General features: G+C 37.6%; 2 protein-coding genes across 2 annotated transcripts; one reads left to right on the forward strand and one right to left on the reverse strand.

The window, feature by feature from the left end:
• Window positions 1–1,737: 1,737 nt before the first annotated feature.
• On the forward strand, window positions 1,738–5,941 carry LOC109013531 (receptor-like kinase TMK3). The gene is made up of 3 exons (XM_035689517.1): window positions 1,738–1,980; window positions 2,053–4,512; window positions 5,109–5,941. Exons 2-3 carry the CDS (start codon window positions 2,139–2,141, stop codon window positions 5,609–5,611), a joined length of 2,877 nt encoding a protein of 958 aa, XP_035545410.1. The 5' UTR covers window positions 1,738–1,980; window positions 2,053–2,138; the 3' UTR covers window positions 5,612–5,941.
• Window positions 5,942–7,880: 1,939 nt separating this feature from the next.
• On the reverse strand, window positions 7,881–13,983 carry LOC109013533 (mediator of RNA polymerase II transcription subunit 27). The gene is made up of 7 exons (XM_018995663.2): window positions 13,627–13,983; window positions 13,312–13,477; window positions 9,896–10,361; window positions 8,553–8,612; window positions 8,399–8,467; window positions 8,274–8,317; window positions 7,881–8,192 (listed from the first exon to the last, which is right to left on the reverse strand). Exons 1-7 carry the CDS (start codon window positions 13,928–13,930, stop codon window positions 8,018–8,020), a joined length of 1,284 nt encoding a protein of 427 aa, XP_018851208.2. The 5' UTR covers window positions 13,931–13,983; the 3' UTR covers window positions 7,881–8,017.
• Between the last annotated feature and the right edge of the window lie 4,946 nt (window positions 13,984–18,929).

Consider the following 18,929-nt stretch of genomic DNA (forward strand, 5'->3'; position numbering starts at 1 on the left):
ACTCCAAGTCTCTATCACTTCTTGTTTAATTTTAGGCACCTTGATAGATATGAGATGTACGAATCTTGTTGCCTGCGATGTTACCAAGAAATTATCGGGTTTTTTATTACATTACATTATTAATTAACTTTTTGATGTCACTGAGTCATCGCCTGCCATAAGGAAAAGTTGTTTTAGATATTTGTGGTGAACCATGAAATAGTACCAAGTTTGATAGCTTTATTTGGGCTGGTAGGTTTGGAAGATTAGAAATGTGACACTGATTAATGATAGGGGTGTCAAATTGTGTTAACGGATCGTATTCATGTCATGTCAAGAAATGTATATTACATTTAACGGGTCAATACAAACACGACCCGTTAAGAATTTCGTGTCAAAATTCAAAACTCAAACATGACACTGTAAGATAACGGGTTGACATGACACGATCCATTATGACTCGTTAATGAATAATAAATAAATTGACACGACACGACCCGTTCCGTTCCGTTCCGTTTCAACCCGTTTACGTTAATGGGTTAAATATACACAATAAGACACGACACGACCCAACCCATTTGACTTAATTGATTTTATATAAATATTTAAATATAAATAATATCTATAAAAAAAGAAAAAACTAACTACAAGTCTAAAATTACAATCTAAACAAATATGATCCACAAAATTTGTAATAATATTCATTATTAAAATTACATCCCAAATATAATAAATAAAACATACAATGTAAATATATTAATGTTAAAATCTCAAATATAATAAAAAAATAAAAACACAGATCTAAACAAATTTAAAACTTAAAGAAGGAAGTGGAGCGTCCTCCCTGCCCTTTAGGTCTAAGGGTATAAAGGTAAATTTAATTTTCTTAACGGATTGACCCGTTAAGCAATCGTGTCTTAACGGGTCAACCCGTTTTGACCCGAACCCATTAAAGCTAAACCCTAACCTACTTTTATCGTGTCGTGTTCGTATTGAGTTAACGGATCGTGTTACATATTACCACTCCTAATTAATGACTCCATTATCTCCTTATATAAATATACGTGCACATATTTATATATATATATATATATAATGAATATTGATATAAAAGAAATGTTTTACTTATGAATTTTATTTATAAAAATAAATTTATAAATTGATGTAACTTGATATAATATATTAAATTGTAAAAAATAATAGATCTAATGTATCATATGAAATTAAATTAAAAAAATTTTATAAAAATAAATTTATAAACATTAGATATAATGATTATGTGAATAGTTAGTTTGAGAAAAGGAAAGAAAGTTTTGAAGACTATCATAGATAATTTGATTGAACTTCCGTTTTATTTTCTTCCATCACTCTCATTTTTTTAAGTACATTGCTCTCAAATTTAGAGAAAATAATAAAAGGGAAGGAATGGATATTACTGATTTCTTTTAATCTCTTATTTATTTTACGAGATCTTGTTATTTTACCAGAGAAAAAAAAGCGTGGAAATAGGCCTTGCTCCCATGTCTCTAACTGAAATATAATAATACAAATATATAAATATATATATATTCTTTTTTAAGAGGTCCGAGAGAATGTGAAAAGCGGATATGTCTGGCATCTGCTGCCAAATTTATGATTAAATAATTAGTATTAAAATAGTAAATTTATGATCCATCCTGTCACCGGTCCCATTTTTATCGAAAAGACAAAGTTGCCCTTTCGAATCGTTTGAACAGAGTTTTGTGCGTGGCAATTGCAAATCACCACATTTGCATTTGCTGAACTGGTACGGGAAGGTCACGAAACACCAGATTCTTCTCCTCTTCTCGTTTCTTACAGTCTTTTGAGAGTTTTTCCACAATTTTTCGTTATTCGTTTTGTTACAAGATTTTCCTCGTCGAAGATCTGCCTGTACTGCTGTAGTCCTCGAGCTTGAGTTTTTCTTTTTCTTCTTCTAATTTTGATGTTCTATTCTATTTTGGGTGAAGGACTCGAGTGCTGGTGAGTTTCACTCAATGCTACTCTTTGTATGCTCCAAATAATCTGAATTCTGAGTTCTGCAAGATTTTTCAGTTGGGTATCCTGGAAAACCGTCACGAATGCTTGAAATGGAGCTTCTTTCTTGCTATTGTGGTTCTGTATGTTTGTGATGAAGAAGCATGATCCGCCTTCACAGATCTACTATGGAACGCCATAAAACCTGTGTCTTTCCACTCCTCCTCTCACTTCTCGCGGTGGTTTTCGGTGCTACTGACCCCAATGACGTTGCGATTCTCAGCCAGTTCAAGAAAGGGCTGGAGAACCCAGAGCTCCTGAAGTGGCCCGAGAATGGTGCTGACCCATGCGAGTCTAACTGGAACTACGTGGTTTGTAAGGGCGACAGGGTCACCCAGATTCAGGTCCAAAACGTGGGCCTGAGTGGCCCTCTCCCGCAGAACCTCAACCAGCTCTCCATGCTCACAGACCTTGGTCTCCAGAAGAACAGATTCACCGGGGCTTTACCATCGTTCCGGGGCTTGTCCAATCTGCGCAATGCTTACTTGGACAACAATGAGTTCGATATCATTCCTGCCGATTTCTTTGATGGGCTTGTGAGTTTGGAGGTATTGGCATTGGATAACATCAATTTGAATGCCACTACCGGGTGGATGTTCCCTGCTCAGTTGCAGGAGTCGCCCCAGTTGAGAAATCTTTCTTGTATGAGTTGCAATTTGGTGGGTCCGTTACCAAGCTTTCTGAGAAATCTTTCTTCTCTATCAAACTTGAAACTTTCTGGGAACAATTTGTATGGTGAAGTTCCGGCGAGTTTTAGCGGTATGAATTTGGAGATTCTCTGGTTGAATGACCAGAATGGAGGCGGACTGACGGGTCCGATCGACGTGGTGACAACAATGACCTTACTCACGAGTCTCTGGCTTCATGGGAACCGATTCACTGGGGAGATTCCTGCGAGCATTGGGAATTTGACTCTCCTCGAGGATCTCAATCTGAATGGTAATCAACTTGTTGGCTTAATTCCTGATAGCTTAGCTAATATGGCATTGCGTAATTTGGATTTGAGCAATAACGGGCTAATGGGTCCAATACCGAACTTCAAAGCCACAAAGGTCTCTTCTGATTCTAATGCATTTTGTCAATCAACTCCTGGGGTTCGTTGTGACCCGGCTGTTATGGCACTTATAGAGTTCCTTAGGTGGGTGAATTACCCTTCAAAGCTTGTTTCTTCGTGGACTGGTAATGACCCTTGTGAAGGGCAGTGGTTGGGACTGAATTGCAATCCCAGCAACGAGATTGATATCATAAACATGCCTAAGTTTTATCTGAACGGTTCATTGAGTCCTTCGGTTGCAAACTTAGGAGCCCTTACTCAAATTAGACTTCAGAATAATAACTTGAGCGGTCCGATTCCCCAAAACTGGAGTAGCTTGAAATATTTGACAATGTTGGACCTAACTGGGAACAATATTTCCCCTCCATTGCCGAAATTCAGTGACAGTGTGAAACTTGTCATTGACCCTCTATTGAATGGTAATCAATCGCAGGAAGCCCCCCCTGCAGGGAACAGTCCACAAGAAAATGGCCCATCATCTGGTAGTTCGCATTCCCCATCAAGAAACCCCTCTTCACCAACAACTGGCGGCGATGGCACTTCTGGTGAACCAAAAAGTTCTAAGAGGTCCATTTTGGTTTCGGTTGTGGCCCCTGCTGCAAGTGTCGCAGCTGTTGCTTTTCTGGTCATACCTCTATCTGTCTATTGTTGTAAGAAGAGAAAAGACACCTCCCCGACTGCTAGTTCAGTTGTAATTCACCCAAGAGATCCATCTGATTCAGATAACATGTTCAAAGTGGTTGTTGCCAACAACACCAATGGGAGCACTTCTACACTGACGGGGAGTTGTTCTGGAAGCATAAATAGTAGTGGAAGGGGTGAATCTCATGTCATTGAAGCTGGAAATCTTATCATATCAGTTCAAGTCCTTAGAAATGTGACGGGGAATTTTTCTCCAGAGAATGAACTTGGCCGCGGTGGCTTTGGGGTAGTTTATAAGGGAGAATTGGATGATGGTACAAAAATAGCAGTGAAAAGAATGGAGGCTGGTGTCATTACTAGCAAAGCTTTGGATGAATTCCAGTCTGAAATTGCAGTGCTTTCGAAGGTCCGGCACCGTCATTTGGTATCTCTTCTTGGTTATTCCATAGAAGGCAATGAGAGAATTCTTGTTTATGAATATATGCCTCAAGGGGCTCTCAGCAAGCATCTATTCCACTGGAAGAGCTTAAAATTGGAGCCTCTCTCTTGGAAGAGGAGGCTAAATATTGCCTTGGATGTTGCTAGGGGATTGGAGTATCTCCATAGTATGGCTCATCAGAGCTTCATACACAGAGATCTTAAATCTTCAAATATCTTACTCGGAGATGATTTCAGAGCAAAAATTTCAGATTTTGGATTGGTGAAGCTTGCTCCTGATGGGGAGAAATCAGTGGAAACCAGGCTTGCTGGGACTTTTGGATACTTAGCACCAGAATATGCAGGTAACATTCAAACTAATGCTTTTCAATCTGTTGCATTGTGAAATTATTTGAGTACGAGGGGGCAAACCTTCTTTGTTTATTTATTGCCTACATACTTGAAGGAACACATAATTTAGAGGAACTAATTTCTCCCATAAGAATTAAACACATTTCAAATTGGGGCTCGTATCCTAAGGGAGGCTTTATTTTATTTTATTTATTTACACTTGCTTAATCAGGAGGTTTTATTGCATTGATCTATATGGCACTAATAAGCAAGCAAAATGCTTGTAAAATCTCAATAGATAATGAGTATCAGCCATATGGTTTAAATATGCAAGCTGGAACTTTATACTTATTTCCACACTCGTGTTTCTTTGAAACTGTTATAACCGATTGTTTCAATATTGATCATTTATCAAACGTTTTGGCAATGCCCAGTAGACAACTGACCTGGTAAGCCAACTCAAATGCAGATGGTTTAAAATGTACAGATGAACATTTGCTTATTTATGCTATATGTTGGAATGATCATGCAATTGATTTGCTTTATCATCCAAAAAATAGTGGCTGCAAATTTCATACTAACTCCAACTTGGATGACTTCATTGATCCAGTGACAGGCAAAATTACAACCAAAGCAGATGTCTTCAGTTTTGGGGTTGTGCTAATGGAGCTATTGACTGGATTAATGGCACTTGATGACAACAGGCCCGAGGAGAGCCAGTACTTAGCTGCATGGTTCTTGCGCATAAAATCAGACAAAGAAAAACTGGCCGCTGGCATTGACCCAGCCCTTGATGTAAACGAAGAAACATTTGAGAGCATCTACACAATTTCTCAACTAGCTGCACATTGCACTGCAAGAGAGCCTAGCCAAAGGCCAGATATGGGCCACGCCGTGAATGTATTGGCCCCACTTGTGGAAAAATGGAGACCGTTCGATGATGACACCGAGGAATATTCTGGCATTGATTACAATCTTCCTCTTAACCAGATGGTGAAGGGCTGGCAGGAAGGAAAGGACTTAAGTTATATGGCTCTAGAAGATAGCAAGGACAGTATTCCAGCAAGGCCTACTGGATTTGCGGAGTCTTTCACTTCTGCCGATGGTCGGTAAAGTAGGTACCATGTTCATTTCTGTTTTTCTTTTGCCGGCGGGGGGGGAGGATGTAGATAGCATGTTGTCTTCGTTCTGTGTGGGGAATTCAGTGTCAATGTGTTTTAGATCCGATGTTGGATTTATGGCTGATAAAGTTGAGATTTCAGATGTTTGAGATCTCATGAGTAGTAGGCTTTGAATTTATCTGTGAAATTTTACGTTCTAGTATTGTTGATGATGTAGATAGAGATGAATTATGTTTGAGGATTTATTATTTTTTTATTTCTACCTTTTAAGATCTTGATCTGCTAGTTGCATAAAAGGGCCAGTGTTCTTTCTTTTCGGCAAGATCAAATTCTCCATTTGGGCGCAGCTACATGCTGCTCATGTCACCAATATTCATTCATAAATGGGTACAGCATATAGAATTGCATGAGGTTGATTGTTAAAACTTAAAAGTGAAGCTTCCTGGTGTCTCCTTCCAAACACCGACAAGATAATAGTACTTTTAGCCAAGCAGGTCAGTGGTTGTATCCCAATATTCATAAATGGAGTCAAGTGAGCTCAGCAGAGACCATATTCAAAACCCTATCGTCAATCAGAAATATTCATTTCGATTCAGCTTGGTCGTGGTGTCCCATTATGAACCACACAAAACTCTTTACTCTTTGATGTTGATGAATTTGTGATTTCATGAGTAAGAATTTTATTCTAGTAGAAGCTACATTTTTTCTAACCCTTTTTTAAGGTACTCTGTTATTATATGATAACGATCGGTCTTCTTTCAACCCTGAATCCTTATTTCTGTTTTCATTAGTTTTGGAGTTTTTTAATATAGTTTTTTTCACATTCTCATTGATCTTGGTACGACAATTACTTAAAAAACGAGCTGAGTTTTTCAAAGGAATGGAGCCCACCGACAATGATCCAAATGAGTGAACCTGCAGGGGGCAAATGTGCCATGTTGTGTTCGTGGGGTCCCTTAGCATGTTCGGTGTAATGAGTTGTTAGCATGTTCAGTTCCACAACCTACAAAACCAACCCACAACATAACTGATTACGTGACCCACATTAATAATGTTTCTTTGTTTTTGCCTCCATCGTGTGCTTCCCGCGCATTCACCCGGTCACTCTCTTTATATCCACTTCGAGAGCTTTCCATTTTTGCTGGTTCGATGACTGTCGTATTAAGAAGTTGCATTTTCTATGGTCTCACATCCTTAATTCTTCTCATATGCAAGTGTTATAGCGTAAAATGATATATTCTTTATATTATTAAAATTAGCATTTGTCGAGAATATTGTAAAGGGAATATAAATCAGAATTTATAGAGCTAAGAAAATGCTTCGCTTTCACCCGCCAAGTGCCAAATGGCCCATCAAATTCATAATTTATTTTAACTGATTTTTTGGAGCACGGGATTGCATGTCTGTCATTTTCAAGAGCAAATAATGTTAAATACGGTCATGTCATGTATTGAACAAGCGCTGTACAGCTTGTTTTCAAAAGAAATTCACAACGTTTGTACACTTTATAACTACAAAAAAAAAAAATGTATTAATCATCTCCACACACCATATTTTTTTAAAATTTTTTTCTCTTATCAAAATTGTATAGTATATAAATGATGAGTAAAAAAATTCAATTAATTTAAGAATAAAATAAAAATAAATTAAAAAAATATGATGTATGGTATATGTGAATAATAAGTAGCAATGCTTGTTTGATTAATGACCCCACACGCATCATCTCGTTGAGATTGTTTTTTCATCGGCTGGAGCCGATGAGGACTAATATTATTTTTTATTTTTTTATTTGATAAAAGATGAGGACTAATATTGAGTAGACGTTGGGAACAAATAAATGAACCCATTAATTATTAGTGCAATGAAAACTGAATATCGATGCATAATTGAAAACTTGAATATCGATGCATAATCGCATCTGCGGTTTGCCACATCTTCTCCTCTCTCTCCCTGCCATTATTCGACCCAAGATCTATGGGGTATAACAACGCATGTCATCTCCTCTTGAAATTTTATAAACCCTAAACCAAAAGGGACATTTGGAATAAAAACACCCTTCACAGAAATAAGATAAGATCTTAAATAGCTTCGAGGAATCAAGGGTGCTTGGTTTTGTGTATCTTTGTATGTCCGAAAAAAATACCATCATTGCTATTAAATCTATGCGAGGGCAGCATGCACGCAGCTACGTACATCTATTCCGCCACGTGATAATTCACTTTACAACCTAAGGAATTTGGTCATTGTGATTTTTCTCTCTCTTACTTAAATCAACAGGGCATATTTTAGTATTAACAGAAAAAGGAGATGAAAAATTGCAACATGCAAATAACAGTTATGGATTAATTATTCGACTAAAAAGGCCTCACTAACTTACCTTCCTCAATACCCGCCGCGCCTACACTTCCTCTGAAAAGCAACCGACATGATAAGCCTGAGCAAGATCATAATTCGTGTCCTTTATAGGTTGGGTGTATGACATTTCCAATGCAGAAAACTGCCTGTAAGGACGATAAACTGGAGGTAACAGTAAAGCCGATTTTTTGTCCATCAATAGCAGCCGTCCACACTTGCTGCACCACCATCAACAACATGAAGTTCAGAACTTCAACATTACCAAACAAATCTTAAAAGGGGAAAAGAGTTGGCCCTACCTGCAAACTTTGGTAAATATAGATTGATAGCTACAGACCCAATGCTACAAAAACAAAGGCAGAATAAGAATATGGTAGACGGTTTAATTAACCAAGTAAATTTGTAAGTACAAAAGAGATGGTACCAGAAGAGATTGTAGAGCTGTTTCAGCTCGAATTCCGAGAAAACTCTGCAGAGCCATAGCGGCATGCTCCTGCAATGGGACATTGCTAGAATAAGGGGGCAGGTTTAACCACCTGAACTATGAGAAAGACAAAATTAGCAACAAAGGCTGTTACCGTAATGCATCTGAACACATGATAAACTGAAAGGCCTCTGGCATGCATGTAGCTGCCTCCCTGTTTAAGAACGTTAGGAAGTAAATACATTGAACCGAGGTACTGGTAAGGCCATACAAAAAGCACAAAAATAAAAGCAAAACGATGAGGCTAAAGAAATATAAAAAGATACACAAGCATCTATCATATGGATCGAGGGACCAACTCAAAGCTTCAAATAGATTCTGATACAGAGTAAAATATATCATGAAGCAGTGCACTACAGAAAAGCATTTAAGGCAGTGTGAAGCTCAGTGCACTTGATTTAGAAACTACAGCCAACAAGGTAACAAAAATGACCAAACCGCAAGACATAATACCTACATCTATAACTCATTTATCCCCCCTGCCGCCCTCTAAAAAAATCCCATTTGTGAGGAAGGACTAACTCTCTTATTCTGCAAATCATGAACTACGACCCTATGTATAAAACTGGTAGAGGTCATAGCAAGAAATATAAATGAAAGCAGATGCCTTAAGTGGCAAAATAATAGTCATTCTAAACTCAAAACACACAGTATAACTGCCATCAGCAAACTTTCTGAAAACTGAAGTAGTCGTGACACTTTTAGAGACAATCTATATCAGTGTCAATGACATGTTGAATACCATATATGCAACATGGCTTGAGAATTTCCACAAACCACCATGGTATCTAGACTTCTCAGAAAATGAGTAAGCAGTCATAACCTCTCAGAAACACAGTAAACGGGACTTATAAGAGAGTTGAATAATGAGGACTTCAGATAATACAGGGTTCAACATCCAACTACAAAGCTAATATCAATCTTAACATAAAAATAATATATAAAGAGTATTTTAATCAAGGTTTTGTTAGACTCATTTGCACACTCAAGCTCACTTTAAATTGAAAGCCAAGCATGAATGCGGCAATAATATTGGTCATGATTGAGCTCTGCTCGTGCGCTCAATTTCAATAAAGCTGAGACCACACTTCATTTACAGCCATAATCTTAACAAAGCCCCCAACATACAGATGAATAAATGGGTGGACAGAACGTATCTGGATTTGCACTTCCATAAAGATAACAAGTCACTTCACAATTTCACCAAAAAATCAACAATCTTCAAGTAACACCCAGTGTGCTAATTAAGAAAATCACAACCCGCATAATAGTTGAGAATATCAAAATCCTCATACATAACATATCGAGATTAACTAGTAATCGGGAAAGGTTAACTTAGTGAAGAGGAAGAGAAAAACATATAGCATGATCTTATAAAAGAAGAGCACATTAGATTTTTTAAAGAAAAGGCTTCAGATATCCTGGAAAACGTATTACCTCATCCGGAGAAAAGAATGCAACTGAGTCAGGATCAGTAGAACCAACTGGATGAAGTGATATAATAGCTCTGAAGATAGAGGGAAACAGCAACTCAATCACAGCAATCTTCTCTGTAGCAACATTACTCAGCGATCCTGGTCTTAGTTTATTTGAACTGTATAAATTGTGTTCTTTAGAGATTTCCAGGGAAGTCTCATTTGCTAAAGAGGGCAGCGACAATGCTCTTTTCAACCAGTCCAAACGTTCATATGTAAAAATTCTTAGATTCGGCACTTCTTTTTCCAGACACATCAGAACGTCTGTTAGTGTCTTATAATCACTCAACTCTTCATGATGATTTGCCATCTGTACCTGGGGACTGCAACGTTTTTTTGAATCTGATTCAGTACCCTGACCATCTAATCCATCATCAAGGTGAGGGAAAAATCGTCTTTTCTGGTCAGTGAAGGCCTTGAGAGCTAACCTGCAATTATTCAAAAACATCAATAACAAGCTTTCAAGCCCGGAGTTGGTGTATGGCCATTTGAGCGCTTAAAGTCAATGCTCGTGCTACCAACAGCAGGTGGTAGGAGCAAGTTTATTCAATTCCACTGTTAATGACTAGAAGAACTTCTCTGTGTTAAATAAAATATCTTAATCAGTTCAATTGCTGCATTTAGACCAAAAACAGTATTGGGTTAATATCTCGGACTCTCAGTGCCCCAAAAAAAGTGCCAGTCCGTATTCAGTCAAATCACACATGTAATTTTCAAAGTCATTTTGAAGTTCTTTTTTTTTTCTTTATAGATAAAAATTCATTTTTAAGTATTTCAGAATTTAATAGAGTCCTCGGCTCATATCTGTAGACTGCTTAAAGCCTTTTTTTTATCAGTAAATAGGAAATTTTATTAGAAATAGGCGAGGCCAAGTACACGGGACATATACAAGTAGACTGCTGAAAGCCTTAAACTAAGCATCAATACTATAACTCAATTTGTTTCAGTCCAGGGATTTTCTTGAACCCTTTTTTAGAACAACGAATAAGCAAAGTCAAGAGAATATCTTGAATACCATTCTCAATTGTTTTTACTAGTTTTTTACTTATCAAAAAAAAAAAAATTGTTTTTACTAGTTTTCCAAAGTCAATCCTTTTGATAGGTAAATTTTTTTATTGGTAAAAAATGTATAACAGTTTTTCAAAGTCAATCCTCTTGATTAGCCAACACACGTTCCTCAAAAGTTCCTCAAGGGTAAGTTTGATGAGGCACATGTTTGGGAGATTCATTTTTTTGATAAATATGTTTGAGAGATTCATAGCCTATGGGTGGCAGGTAATTTTTTTTTTATAAGTAAATGTAAAACTTTATTGATGGTAAAAAACATAGCCCAAGTACGCAGGAAGCATACTCCAAATACACCTAATAACCACTGAGCACTAGTGATGAATACAGCCAAATTATGAAAACTATCCCCATTACAAACAATGACCGAAGCCCAGGAGTTAATTTTTGAGCATATTTGCAATGAAATAAAGAATCTCTAATGGATTCGAGGTTCCTTTTGTAATTAATTTCTTTTTGTGAAGCCAAGACATAAAGTTTCTGTCTATGCGGAGAATTTTAGTTGTTAAAAGAAATAATCAAAGGCACCTTGTTTCTTTATGTATTTCTTTCCACCATGTTTCCATGAATCAAAGCTGCAAGCTAATCATCGACACTAAAGGTTAGTCTATCCCCAGAAGTTCACAAGCCAATTGATCATCTCCCACCTCTGTCCCTCCTTCAAACATATGGCATCTCAAACAATCACCCTACATTTTTCCTAAGCATCTCAAATTATAAATTTTTTTGCATAGAGCACACTTGGTTAAGCCCATTGTCTTGTAGTTTTGGCAACGGAAAACAATTTAAAAACTATAATTCACGAGCATTTCCCTCGAATCTTATTAAACAATCATCAAATTTCACCAGATTTGCACTCGAGTGTAGCAATCCCCACTATCCATTGATAAAAACAATATTTTCTTTGGAGTGGGATAGGAGAATAATTCAAGTATCATATAGTCAGGTGGGATAAGGCATGTTCTCCAGCCTCTTCAGGTGGGTTGGGTATTAGAAATTTGATGATTTTCAATCGAGCCTTACTTGGGGAGTGGTTGTGGAGATATAATACGGAACTAGAAGCCCTATGGAAGTTAGTGATTGATTGCAAATATGTAGGCATGTTTTTTTTTTTTGGGGGGGGGGGGGGGGTACACTAGGGAGGTTCACGGGGTTTATAAAGTGGGAATTTGGAAACGCATTCGAAGTGGGTGGGGGATCTTTAATCGGCATACTAGACTGGTGTTGGGCGATGGATCTAAAATAAAATTCTGGACTGGCCTATGGTGTGGAGATCAAGCCCTAAAGGATTCATTCACATCCATTTTTGGGATTGCAGGTGAGAAAGATGCCTCAGTGGCTAATTGCATGGAGTTATATGGGGAACTAGTCCAATTGAACGTGAATTTCACTAGAGCCACCCAAGATTGGGAAGTTGGCAGCATTGAGGAGTTCTTTAGTCTTCTATACACCATGATGCCGAGATCCCAAGGAGTAGACAAGATGTGGTGGACACCCACTGGTAAAGGTACATTCTTGGTCCGTTTGTTTTATAAGTCTCTTACACAATCACATAATATGCAATTCCCATGGGGAGAGATATGGAGAAACAAGGCACCTCCCAAAGCAGCATTTTTTGTATGGACAACAACATTAGGTAAGATCTAGACGATGAATAATCTAAGGAGACGTAAGGTGATCATAGTAAATTAGTGTTGTATGTGTAGGAAAAATGGTGAAACAATTGATCATTTACTATTGTATTGTGAGGTTGCTGAAACATTATGGAATGAAGCGTTTAATAGAATGGAGTTAGCTTGGGTTATGCCTGCCACAATGACAAAGCTCATGGCCAGCTAGATAAATCTACGAGGTCTCTCACAAATCTCAGTGGTGTGGAAAATGATCCCGATTTGTATCATGTAGTGCCTATGGAAGGAGCAAAATGATCGGACATTTGAAGACAATGAGCACTCACTAGAAGAACTAAGATTATTTTTAGTTAGCACTCTTTTTCTTTGGACCACAACTATAGATTTTCGTGGCCTCAATTTTCATGAATTTTTTGTTTCTATTTCCTTTCTCTAAATAGGTGTGATCTTTTGTTTACCATCTTGTGTATTTGGTTTATGCTTATTCATATCAATATAATCATTTACTTGTCAAAAATAAAAAAATTCAATATTTCCACGGTCAATAAGAACCTTTTAACATAGACTAACCTAACCTTAATGTTTGCCAAAAATGGGAAGTTCCATTTGAGAAATCAACGGTCAACTTCCAACTGCAAAAGAATTCATCTGTCACTCCGAAAGAGCTGAAATAAAAACAAACCTCGTCCTGTCGACCGCAGACGCACCAGCCTGCCCGGCAAGTTGGCGTTTCCAAGCATATGCAACCACAGCACCGTCAGGACAGACCAAGGGCATGTGCAACCCCCACGAATTACTTCGCGACCGAAGTGATTCATTCAGAACCCCAGACTCCTCAAGCTGCCTTCCTACCAAAAGCCAGCTAAAAATGGTCTAAGGGTATATAATACGGACAAATTAATTATAACGGTAGAATATTTTTACTTATCCTAACCCTAGAGTGCGAGAAACGGAATGTAATTGTGATTCGAGGACCGCTGTATGCTATACTACGTACCAACGGATCGGAGGTCTTGGAAGTGTTGGCGCATGGAGGCGTCTTCTTTAAGGAACAAGTGGAGGGGCTTGGTGCTTTGGTGAGGCTGTGCGGTGACGAAGAGAGCTTCGAGGAGGCGATCGGCGCCGAGCCTGATGTCGGCGATCAGGCGAGCAGCTTGGCCCAGCCTGTCCATGGCCAGAGCCACCTGCTTCGGCGGTGCCTCCACCGACTGCGCCGGGTTCTGATTTGGCGTCGCCGTGGTCGTCACCGGCACCGCCTCTTCCGTCTGAGGTTGATGCAGCTGTGGCTGATGTAGTCGCATTGCGTTGGAGTGACTAGTAGAAAAATTGAGCCTATCGGTCGATTTGTAAAATATATTTTATATAGAATAAGCGTTAATAACTAATAAGTAGGCTGCTCTTCGTCTATTTTTTATTTTTTATTGCCCTTTCTTTTCTATTTGTTTTTCCTTTGCATTCTTGACTGGCTGACTTCGGACAGGTTTGGGAGTAAATGGATTATATCCCATCTCATTATTATATTTTTTTAAAATTTTTATATAAAATATAATAAATAATTTAATTTTTTAAAATTTTAATTTAATTTTTTTAAATTTCAATACAATAATAATATTAAAATATAATATTTTAAATACTAAAATAAAATATAAAATTCTCATCTCACCTCTCAAACCTGCCCTTCATCTATTTTTTTTTTCTATTTTTACCTTTATTTTCCTATTAGTTTTACCTTATTTTCTCATTTTCTCCCCATTTGATACTTTAACGTATTCTCACATCAAAAGTCGCAAGCCTCCAGGCATCGAGCACGCCACAACAAACCACCAAAGCACGTTTCTTATATAAGTGGTGCTACATCTCCCCAGAGATGTAGCCCGAAAATCTACCGAAAAAGTAAAACGTTTTTTTTTTTTTTTAATTTTATATAATTTTTAATCATCATAAATATTTTTTAAAAAAATAAAAAATTTATAATATCATTAAAAAATATTTCTTTAATCATTAAATAAATAAAAAATATTCAAGACACAAATTCGAATTTCAAAACATCTCTCTTCTTATGTATGATAAGCATCAATAAGCAATAACTTTTCGTCCATTTTTTTTTCATTTTTGTCCCTAATTTTCTATTTATTTTTCCTTTGTATCCATGATTTGCTTCCTTCGTCTTTTTTTTTTTTCCCATTTTTTTCATTACTTTTCTATTAGTTTTTCCTTATTTTCTCATTTTCTCTCCGTTTGGTCCTCTAACGTATTCTCACATTAAAAATTGCAAGCCTCTAGGCTTCAAGCATGCCACAACAAACTACCGAAGCATGTTGCCATTCTCAACATTACGGCATATTTCTCCTCACCGTGCGTTGAAGTCTAAGGCAATAACCCACGGGCCATAGAAGCACCAAATCCATGTCTAAATTCAGCTCTGTTTTCTCATTTCAAAATAGAGCATGCTAGCCCTTCTCTCCCTCGCCGGAAGCCACCACCAGGAGCCATCACAGAATACGCCGAAAGCCACAAAAATTGACAACTAGTCAACCACCGTCACCTTGTGCTTCGCCTGTAAGCACACGACCGCCCCTCTCTACCTCCCTTACTTCGTTGCTTCTCGATAAGGCGGCACCGAAACTCAGAATATGCCGAACGTGACCAAATGGAGATATACGAAGGAGAGAAAGATGTCGGCGGCTGTTGTTAGTGGTAGAGATGTACAAGAAAACCGACTTAGACCAATTCAGACCGGCCACCGAAGCTCATAACCGGCTGAAACCAGTGGAAAATCGATTGGCATGCTGTAGAAAATAGAGAAAACCGATATCGATCGGTTCGGCGTCAGTTCAAACATAGTTTAAACCACTGAACTAATCGATTAAAGAAATTATATATTTCTTTAATCGTCAGTTCAAACATAGAACGACGTCGTTTTATTCATAACATATTGAAAATAAAAATTAAGTTGAACAACGCCGTTTGGTGGTGTCGTTTAGAAATTAGGTCGCCTTCTTCCTAGTTCCCTGATCTCATTTCTCATTCTCTCACACTCTCTCTCTCTACTATCTCAGACGAAGCTCGGCGATGAGCCGACTGTGAACTATCAGAGAACTGCTGGTATTTCTCCTCCCCATCAACCAGTTTCGGCCGATTTCCTTCCCAACAAATGAAGCATCAGTCGGCATCGATTTTGCCCCAAAATTAGGCCAATGGGGTCGGTTTTCACCCCTAGTTGGTGGAGGAGCAACAAAACAAATAGGAGAGAAGAAATAGCATGACCTAGAGAGAGAGAGACGTTTGTGAGAGATTGTTGAAGGTGTTGGCGCAGGAGGTGAGTAAGGGGAAATAGATAAAAGAATAAAATAAGTTTTAGGGTTTTGATGGATTGGCTTAAACGGTGTTGTGTGGAATGAGGTGAAGGGGGTTGGGCTCGTGTTTTTAAGTTTTGGGCTTTGCATGTGAAAAATATACCATTTTATAAATCAATGAAAATTGTATCACATGTGTTTTTAATTATCTCACGTGGCCCGCATGATGGTTATCTTAAGGATTCGTATAGGTCTTTAAGACTTGGGTGACTAAGCCTTTATTGTTTTGGGCTTATATCCAATGGACTTCCTGATCTGGCCCATTCATTTTAGGGTTATGAGGGTCATTTCACTTATAGTGAGTATTTGATAACTCAATAGTAGACCAATATTAGCATGCAACACGAAGGCCTTTGTATGAAATAAATTATTTAGTATTGTATTGCAAAATAATAGTTGAGATAATGATGGAAAACATGCTTAAATGAGAAAAAAGTCTCATATTTTCAAGAAAGTTATTGTTACTTTTAATGAGATCAAATATGAAATCAATTCGTGATACAAGAGATGATTGATCTTGCGGATCTCTCCAGAGAGAGAAAGTCCGCTTCTCTCCACACAAAGTATCTTATTCTTTTTGTTTTATTGTTTCACCAAAAATGAGGGTGGAGCTTTCACCCATTTTCGCATTTTCTCGATTTATTGCTTTTCAGCTATCGATGTTTACATGCACCCCATCATACAACTCTCCAGCTGCCAATCTATTGGTACAGAGTAAAATCGAAAATCTTAGCATGTGGCCACCACGCGCCACCTTGTTGAAACACCTCTGACAGCTACATACGTTGTACATACGTCATATTAGTGGATCTACCACTCTAATACGTGTTAGATCTAACCCAACCCACTCCAATACCACCCGTGTGTGGTATCAAAGTGCCATCATGACCATGCTAAAAACAATTCAGCCACGGACATTTGGGCTAATCCATGACGTCTATCTCATTATGTTCTTGCTTTCCTTAATTAGAAATTTTGAAGATGAGGATGTCAATTTATTCTTCAAACATATCAGGCCAACAAACTACAATGCACCACCTCTAGTAGTGGCGTTACAATTTGTTTATCAAACTGTAAAATATGATCATTTAAGATGATGCCCCCTCTACAAGTAATGGGTGGTGACCTTTTTTTTTTGTGCCCCAATACCCAACTTATTTACATTTTTTGCACTGCACCTATTATAATAGCGTATTTGCTATTAAAAAATATGTATATATATATTAAACCAAGTTATTCACTTAAATGTGTATATTGCGAGGCATTATTTATTGAACGAACACCCCGCGAAGTTAAAAAAAAAAAAAAGAGAGATAAAAATAAAGTACTAATGGTAGCCAAAGGAGTTTTCATCTTAACTTAAACTAGAGCTTTTGTAAACTAATTTTAAAGACATTTTTTGTTTGTTATATATAAAATTTGGAAAACACTACTTCCACTGAGAAATAAGTATCAAAGATTTATACCGACTAATTGCCACCTAGCTATTTAAAAATAAAAAATAAAAAAAAATTGATTGACTTGCCTTTTAGCTCCCTCGCACCCCTTTCTCATTTCAAATCTCTCGCCTAGGATGCCAACAAAAATACTACATTTTAGCAAGAAATTATGAGAAAATGCTAGAAAGAACCACTCTTGCTTACTTCTCTAACACAAATGGCTTTGCTTTTTTTAGCAAAAGCAATTTTGGCAAAGCAAATATCTAGAACAGGAAATATCTATTTACAAGGTGTAGAATGGTGTCTATAAGGTCAAGTTAGATTTTAGGATGAACACGCCCTATCCCATAACCATCTCTCATACAAAAGTTTAAAACAATTCGTTCTTATATTTTAAGTGAAAGTCTATTTTCAGTATGATAAAACTTCCTATATCATGTCAGCACACCACCAAACATGGATCGTAATTTAAGCATAATTGATGGAGTAACAGATTCTAAGATAATAGAGGATGATATTATGCCATAATTCATATAATCCTCCACACTAGGGGTGCTACCCGCACCCCCGGGCGGGGGAGCTCTGTTCTCGCACCCTGCCCCTGCCTTGGCAGAGGGTGGAGTTTCCCCCCCAGAATCCAGTCTCGCATCCTCATCCTCAAAACCCATTCATCAATCACATCATTCGAATCCAAACATCAAGACAAAATTTGTATGAGGGATTGTGGATACTTAAGAACGTACTATATAAGACGTAGGAGAAATAGTGCGTCAGTGATGATGAGGGTGCTCCGCAAGAGAGGGGGTGCAACGGTTGAGGTTATTTGGATTGAGAAAGAGGGGCGAGATTCAAATTTTAGAGAGAGAGAGTCCTGGGAAGTGGGAGTTGGGAGGATTTTAGTCTTATAGTAAGACAATGAGAGTTGGGAGAATATATATATATATATATATATATATATATATATTTATATATATTCGAGATAGGGCGAGAGAAAAGCAGACTAGGGCTATCCCTATCTCACCTGTTGCCCCTGCAAGTTTGCCTGGATGTGGGGTGGGGTGGTGGGGAAGGTCCCCATTGCCCTTTCCTACACCACACTGATAGACCAGTCGTGCATTATTAGGTTATCTTTTGTATATGCTTATTTAGCTGCATGTTATTAGCATGTTATGAAATCTTAGCTCCTCTGTACAAATCCATCCATATGGGAAGATACTCATTGTAATATGATTATAAAAGCAGTATTACACCTCTCATTATCTCATCACGTTGTGCAGTATTTTTTTAAAACTCTTCATAGTATCAGAGCAAAAAACCTGAATTTGAACCTTAACTTTATAATATACCTAATTAATTAAATATTACACGTGATGAACTTGCTTATTAAGGGGGAGTATTAATAAGGGTAGTGATAGGCTTACCACCCTATTACTACCCATCTACTACCAAAAGGTATTTTAAGTTTTTTTTATTTTTTTATCATTTTCTTTTAAGTATTTTTTTAA

The sequence above is a fragment of the Juglans regia genome, chromosome 4 (assembly GCF_001411555.2).
Source record: "Juglans regia cultivar Chandler chromosome 4, Walnut 2.0, whole genome shotgun sequence".
In the NCBI taxonomy this organism is placed as follows: domain Eukaryota; kingdom Viridiplantae; phylum Streptophyta; class Magnoliopsida; order Fagales; family Juglandaceae; genus Juglans; species Juglans regia.

Excerpts from the sequence above, each read along its gene's own strand:
- LOC109013531 (XM_035689517.1), top strand. The coding sequence starts at position 2,139 with ATGATCCGCCTTCACAGATCTACTATGGAACGCCATAAAACCTGTGTC. Across the intron at positions 4,513-5,108 it reads CTTAGCACCAGAATATGCAG|TGACAGGCAAAATTACAACC; the intron begins GTAACATTCAAA and ends TCATTGATCCAG.
- LOC109013533 (XM_018995663.2), bottom strand. The coding sequence starts at position 13,930 with ATGCGACTACATCAGCCACAGCTGCATCAACCTCAGACGGAAGAGGCG. Across the intron at positions 8,468-8,552 it reads ATGTGTTCAGATGCATTACG|GAGCATGCCGCTATGGCTCT; the intron begins GTAACAGCCTTT and ends GTCCCATTGCAG. Across the intron at positions 8,318-8,398 it reads CAGCTCTACAATCTCTTCTG|CATTGGGTCTGTAGCTATCA; the intron begins GTACCATCTCTT and ends TTGTTTTTGTAG.